Source organism: Naegleria gruberi (assembly GCF_000004985.1).
Source record: "Naegleria gruberi genomic scaffold NAEGRscaffold_48, whole genome shotgun sequence".
In the NCBI taxonomy this organism is placed as follows: Eukaryota; Heterolobosea; class Eutetramitea; order Acrasida; family Naegleriidae; genus Naegleria; species Naegleria gruberi.
The window spans coordinates 317395-324898 of record NW_003163279.1 but is presented as its reverse complement, the minus strand read 5'-3'; the positions used below and the strand labels follow the sequence as shown (position 1 = coordinate 324898).

The window sequence follows — 7504 nt, the reverse complement described above, 5'->3', positions numbered from 1 at the left end:
GGTCCTTTCTCTTCATCATGCCCCACCACACTACCAGATAAGACTTGCAAGCAATACAGGAAGCTATCTTCCGTTCACATGGTTGTTGCCACTTCTGCTCTCATCACAGTTCTCTTTGAATGACCTGTTATGGTTCTCATGGAGGAGGAAGACATTCCCATTGGTGAATATTGTGTTCCTGAACATACAACTACAACCAATATTGTTTTGGTTGTAGAAACAATAATAAAACTTAAATTTTTTAAATATTTGTTGTTTGACTTTATTTGCTTATTTGGTACTCAGTCCGAAACAACCTTCCATTTCAGTTCCACTTCAACTGAGTTGAGTTTGAAAAATAGCTCAACTTTAACCCTGCATATCTTTGTCCAGACAATAAATATCAACAAACCAATGATTGTGGTTATATTTCAAGATGTTTTGAGTACATATCTCGATATTTGGAGCTTGGCATATACTGGTTCTGGTTTTATTGGATTTTGAAATTTTCATATATGTTTTCACTCAATTGAGGTTTTCAATCGACCTACTACACATAAACTGCTGAAAACAATTCTGATGATAGTTAACATATAGGCGCACACCATACAAGTTAAATTATGATGAATCACTAAGTAACTATTCTGTTGTGGGTCATCAAAGTTGGGATCCCGTTAAAAAAGCGGAGGGAGTTTGTGTACAGATATCCGAAAAGAAACAAGTAATATCTTGGAATTTTTCTGCAATTTCAGTTTCGCCTGATTTCAATTTGATGGCAACTGCTTCTGGAAGGATATTCCTAAGTAATATATCTGAATTCTTCTTTTCTTCATTGAGAAGATTATTCTGTTTCTTCTCCATAGTTATATCTTTGAAAAATCCAACAATAATTGTCTTTTTATCCTCATTCCTGGTAACAAACAGATTGAGGGAAGCTGGGAATCTTGTTTGATTTTTTCTTACACAATCTACTTCATATAGCTCACCTCCTTGTGATTCCAAATACTTGTTTCTGTTATCTATGAATTGTTTCAACGCAGTTTCATGAGATGAGTCAAACAAATGTTGCATAGGTAATCCCATAACTTCAGACGGGTTCTTGGAGAACATCTTTTGAGCTGCATTGTTGAATAATAGGATTTCTGATTTTTCATTTGCTATGAAAGCTCCATCAATCATTGATTGTAGAATATTACTAACTGCATCTGAACCTTTAACTGCAGAATTTGATTTCTTGAAATTCCACATGGGAATAGTTTTGTAAAATACAAAGTTTTTAAACTCTTCATTAGATTCTATCCACTCTGATGGGACATATGCAAGGAAGGATCTAAGGATAGTCATCTCATTGTCAAACTCTGTTATGCATCTATAGAAGTACCATCCCAGTACTAGCATAGAAATTATAGTTATGCATAATACAATTATTGAGAGAGTTCTATTTGGGCTTTCAGTATATTTTACTATCAAATCTAAAAAGTGATTGATTCTAGTTGTAACAAAGTCATTCAAGTTGTAAAGATACAAAACATCATAAAATTTTTCAATGGTTTTCTTAGCATTTAGAGGATTGAATAAGTTCTCTGTGGCTTCTGCAGCTTTAACACAGAAAAACGTGATTAAATCAATGAGGCTTGTACAATTATTCATGTGCTCAGTAGTATTACAATTTGAACCAATTAACATTTCATCTATTTCATCAAAAATTCCTATTAGCTTGTCAGTATTATTTGATCCATATACTATTTGATTGTAACTTGAATGTAATATTTGCACGTGATCTCTATTTTCTAATCTGTATTGATCAGCAAGTGCACTAGTGACAACAGCTGGATGATTAACAGCTTTTCCAAGAGGTAGTACCTTATATGAAAATATTTCATTCAATCTTTGAGTCATTCTATTAGAAACTCTCACCATGTAACTGGCTAAATCAATGTTGAACATTGCTCTGCTTTGTCAGTATTATCTGAAAATTCATAATAAAACAAAACGATGGAAACTATTATCAAGACGCATATGATTAATCCAACAATTAAGGTCTTATTCTTTTCATTAGGCATTAACTGTTTGTCAAATTTTTTCATCTCATCATGTTTGGATTGCTTTTCCAAATCCTGATAAATGAAACCAGGAATGTCTTTTGGCAATTTTTTGAACATGGAGAGTACAATAGAAAATATCTCCATTTCAATTCTTGATATTATTAAGAATGTCAAAAAAATTCCCAGTACAGAAATACCAATGCCAATAACAATATTGAGTAAGAGATTTCTAGTTTCATCGATAAAGGTCTTTTGGCTAACTTGCATCGATTTACAAAATGCTAAGAAAGCATCAGCTCCTGTTCTTCTATTTTGATAAATATACATAAACTCATAACTACAATATTAATATTATAAATTTGAATTCTTCTTACCTCGTTACAACTTCATAAAATTTCATCTTTCCATTCATAACTGAATTTTCAATGTGTTCCAAAATGACGGAGTTTACTTCTCTTGAAGAAGCATATCTTTTAAAAATGTTAGTAAACTCTTTCCTTATTCCTGTATCGTTAGGGAGTGGAATATTGATAAGCTTATCTTCTATTGTAAAATCAGTAAACATTCCAGGTGTAAATACGCCTGAATTGGAGTTCTCCTCCAACTTTCTTAACGCTTCTCTCTTTAGTTCAATCTTTTCCATAAAGGTGCTGTTGAACAATTGTATATTATCGTATTCTGTTGTATTAACCAATGGAAATGGAGTTTTTAAATCATCATAAAACTCCCAAACTATCTGAGCCATTCTCAAATTTCTAAATAAACCACCATAAGTACTCTGGATATAACATGAATCCTTAATAAGAGGATATTTTGATAATAATGTTTGATAATAATTAGTTAATGCAAAACAAACAACCACCGTAGCAATACATAAGGAGAACATGAAAGCATAAGCAATTGTTCTTATTTTGGATTGGTAAGGAGAGCTGAGAGCATTTCGCAAAGCTTCTTCCTTTTTGTTCTCTGAGAGATTTTCTATTCCTTCAAAATCTTGTTTGTTTGTGAGAATTTCATCATCATCTTCTCTGAAGGCCTTTCTATCAACAGGGTAGATTCTCAAACTTGACCTTAAATTTCGTTTCAAGTTTGGTTGTTTGTAATGATTTGATTCCTTATCTTCTAGAACTGTCGCTTCTTCAAACAGTTGACTTGATAAGTTTTTGTCCAACTTGATGGATTCCACATATTTAGCATAGTGCCGTATAACAGTTTTATCATGTGGGAAATTCTTCATCAAGATTCCGAAATTTTCATCACAATGCCTAGTTAATTTTGCTGAAAGAGAGTTTAAATTGGCTAGCTTTGATGTATTTGGCCTTTCAATAGTAAGCTCTTTCCAGAATGCTTTATGAGCAATTTTGAGCTCCTCTTGTTTCTTTTCAAGAATAGAAATTGCATTCTTAATCTCTAATGTGTACCGACCTTGAAATGACAAATTACTTTGATCTCTTTCAAATTGTTTCACTCTATAATGCATATTGAGAGTTTCCCAATAATTTCCTCCTAAACGAGAGGCTTTCTTTAATAGATAAACTGAAAAATTATACCTATTTGTATCATTCCATCTGTGTCCGATCATTATGGCTGAAGTTGTTATCAACTTGGGATCATTAAACTGTTTCTTTGTGGAAATTCCCTTAATAAATGAAACCACCAATTCAATATCTTGTGCGGAAGAGCAAAATCTCAAAAACAATTTCAGTTGTCTTAGAGAATTTTCTAATGAAAGATAGATTTCGGCCGATTCTTTCTCTGTAGAATAAGAGTCTTGTCGAGAATAGGAATTCCTACTAGCCATATGGCCAACAACAGCAGATGGAGATTTCATTATTGACCGTATTCTTCTCATGATTGATCTAGTGTAAATTTCTCCAATCAATACACCAATAATGGAGAAGATAAGTGACAATCCAAGAACTATTCCGAAAAACATTGCAATTCCCATCATGTCTTCCATTTTAGAATTCACCAATGATGATACCAACACTCCAATGCTAGCACCAACTGAGCAAAGTGTACTTGCAAAATGGATAGTATTCTCAAATCTTCTGAAATAGGATAATGTATAAATTTGCACAACAGCCACAACCAATGAGAGAATCATGTGTACTATTGATCTGATGTATAAGTATTGTGGTGGTATTACAAACATGAATAGAATTCTGAATAAAGTAACAGAGAATGTCACCATCGTAGAGAGTGAATCTTCACATTGAAATGGAAGAGAGGTTTTGAGATCATTGATTGGCAAGATGAATGTATAAATTGCTGAAAAGCAACACAGCACAATCATGCCAACCAGACTAATTACTATCAGGAAACCCCAAGATAATAATTTCACAAACATTTTCAAAATATGTTAGGATCTTCCAATGGTGGGGTTCTTCATCAAAAAAATGTTCACACTTCGCCACTTTGCAACCTCATTAAAAAAGTTAGGAAAGGTGAAAGACTTATTTGACCCAAAAAACCCCACCGCAGCACTACAAGAATATTTTAAAAACCCTAATGATTTTGACGCTGTCTTCTTGTTGAACAAGAAGGAAATTAACTTTTATGATTGTAAAAGAATATTTGAGAGGGTTTCTTCAAAACGTTCAGTTAATACTCTAACGTCCATGTATTTTGCTAGCAAGCGAACTAATCAAGAGAAATGGATTCAAGATGAATATTTAGAAGAAGTTAATCAAATCCTCTCCACACTTGCACCAAACGAATTTAAAAGAATTTCTCCGACATTGTGGAACATGATCTTGAACGCTATGACCACAAGTCCCAAATTCAAAAAAAAGGCACAGTTTTGGTACGAAACACTGGACAACAATTTGGTGCCATTGAGCGAAAAGAACAAGTCTTGTTTGCTCAATTCGTATTGTACTTCTGGAAATCTAGAAATGGTAATTAGACTATTCAACCAAATGGAAGCACCAACAATAATAGATATAACAAAAGTAACCGAAAAATTGATAGAGAATTATCGCTTGCAAGATGTGAAGAACATCTTGTTGGAAATGAGTGTTTCTCCTGATGCTATTTTGTTTACAACGCTCATCAAATCTTGCTCTAAAATCAAATATTTAGAAGGAGGAAAATCTATTCACCGAATTATTGTTGAACTGTTTCCACATTTGCTTAACGATATCACTTTAATTACTTGTTTAATTAGTTTTTATTCCACATGTGGGCAATATGAAACAGCTATTGAGTTGTTTACTAATTCTCCTCAAAAGAATATAATAACTTGGAATTGTTACTTACAAGCTCTTCTTTCAAGCGGTAAAATTGATCTTGCTTTTGAAAATTTTCGTAGACTTGCCGAGCCATCAAATAGCACATTCGTTATTATGCTGAATGCTTGTATTTCTAACAACCTATTTGAGAGAGGAAAGGAAATATGTGGTTTAATAGAACAAAACCAATGCAAAGATCCTATTGTTATGAACTCTGTAATTTCATTTTACGCAAACTTAGGGGAGGTTGAGAGATCTATTGAGACCTTCTACTCTTTCAAGAATCCCGATACTCCAATGTGTAATACGATACTAAAAATCCTCTTCAAAGATGAGAGAATATCAGAAGCCTTCTCTCTCTTTTACAACATGATGTCAACTAAACAGACTTCCGAAGTTTCATTTATTGTAATGCTAAATGAGTGTACAAACAAATTGCTGAAAAAAGAAGGAGAAGAAATTATTGCACTACTGCCACCACTTTTTGAATGTGGTTTGGAATTGCGTAATTCTATACTTAAATTCTACTCTGTTTTCAAAATCTATGATAGGGCAAAAGAAACTTTTGAAGAAATGTTAAGATTGAAAAATTTTGATTATATTTCACTGATATCAATGCTTTCTTTATATTCTGATGGTATATCTTTGAAGCAAGGTATTGAAATACATCAAATTGCTGAAAAATATCATTTTCAGGAAATTGAACTACACAATACTATCCTAAACTTTTATGGTAAAATGGGAGAAATAGAGAAAACCTTTGAGTTATTTGTAGATTTATTGCGAAGAGAATACCCAATTTCAATCATTACATGGAACGTAGTACTCGCAACATGTGCTCAAAATGGGAGAGCCAAACAGGCAGAAGTAATATTCGACAAGATGATAGAGCAAGGCTTCGAACCGAATGAAGAAACTCTTCTTCACATGCTTTCTGCATACAGCCACAACATGATGCCTGAGAAATCCATTAATCTCTATAGAGAACTGCCAAGCAAGTATCATATCGAACCAACCATAAAGCACACAGCTTGTTTGGTGGATGGTTTAGTTCGTTCTGGATTATTTGAAGAAGCAGAAAAAATAATTGGTGACAGCAAAGAATTAATATTGTGGAGTACTTATTTAGGAGGATGTAGAAAGTATAATGATTTGGAGAGAGCAAGGAAGGCTTTTGCTATTTTAAAGGAAATAGACAAAACTGATTCGTCCAATTATATCCTGCTAGCGAATATTTATTCGTACTTTGGTGAGGACCTTGAGGTAGAACTTCTCAAAAAAGAAATGAAATCAGAAAATGCAAAGAAGATTCCGGGAGTAACAACTATTGAAATCAATGGAAAAACATATAGTTTTGTTAGTAACGACAAAAACCACCCTGAAATTAAACAAATAGAAGAAGAGTTAATGAAACTAACTCAGGAAATGATTGATGCTGGCTATGAGCCTGATTTAAGGTGGGTTACTAAACACGGAACATTTACAGACGACGAGAAAAAGAATTTATTGTGTCGCCATTCAGAAAAATTGGCCATGGCCTATGCTTTTATTCACCAACCAAAAGGTTCCACTATTAGAATTGCTAACAATTTGAGAGTTTGTGGAGATTGCCATAATGCTACAAAGTATATCTCAAAAGTCAGAAACTGCAAAATTATTGTAAGAGATGCTTCACGTTTTCATCATTTTGAAAACGGAAAATGTTCTTGTGGTGATAATTGGTAAAATGCAGTAATTCAATAAGAATAAACAAATTTATCATAATTAAAGGCGCAACATTCATAACATCCTTAACTTCCTTTTGATGAACAAATTGAAGACCAGTAGCAGGAGATGAGCAAGGTTCTCTTATAGCATATTTAAATTGTTGTCTAGAAACTTCAACCAAACTCTTGATAATCTTTTGTAATCTTGGAGTAACAAACAACTATGTAATGGATCATGATTTCATTTTCCATATTTCTCTTTCTTCTCTCTCTTCAAATAAATCGTAAGAAAGATTTTCACGATCTTAGGTTTCTTCAATTGATTGTTTATTAAAAATACGGATTAATTGATATGAGTGTGATCACTATAATGTGTGGATGTTGAAAAAGTTAGTTATCTTTGAAATTCAATTTGATCTTAATGATGTTTAAGGAAATAAGGTTAATTGTTCGATTTAAGGTGAAAGAAATGAAATTAAAAGAAAAAACAAGAATTTTATTATTTAAATATTCACAATGAGTTTGATAATTTTTGAATTAC

At 32.7% G+C, this 7504-nt stretch overlaps 2 protein-coding genes across 2 annotated transcripts in view; one reads left to right on the top strand and one right to left on the bottom strand.

Annotated features, from left to right (window-relative positions):
- Nucleotides 1-4131, bottom strand: part of NAEGRDRAFT_71755 (uncharacterized protein) — a gene marked incomplete at both ends in the record, with an annotated part of 4810 nt that extends 679 nt beyond the window's left edge. Inside the window, 4 exons of the mRNA XM_002673172.1 lie at nucleotides 79-190; nucleotides 681-1907; nucleotides 2222-2331; nucleotides 2399-4131. Of these exons, the coding sequence (XP_002673218.1) occupies nucleotides 79-190; nucleotides 681-1907; nucleotides 2222-2331; nucleotides 2399-4131 (3182 nt within the window). The remainder of the gene's footprint in view (nucleotides 1-78; nucleotides 191-680; nucleotides 1908-2221; nucleotides 2332-2398) is intronic.
- A 268-nt stretch (nucleotides 4132-4399) lies between these two features.
- NAEGRDRAFT_51788 (uncharacterized protein) lies at nucleotides 4400-6982 on the top strand (the record flags this gene model as incomplete). The annotated part of the gene is made up of 1 exon (XM_002673246.1): nucleotides 4400-6982. The coding sequence occupies one exon, from the start codon at nucleotides 4400-4402 to the stop codon at nucleotides 6980-6982; it is 2583 nt and encodes an 860-aa protein (XP_002673292.1).
- Between the last annotated feature and the right edge of the window lie 522 nt (nucleotides 6983-7504).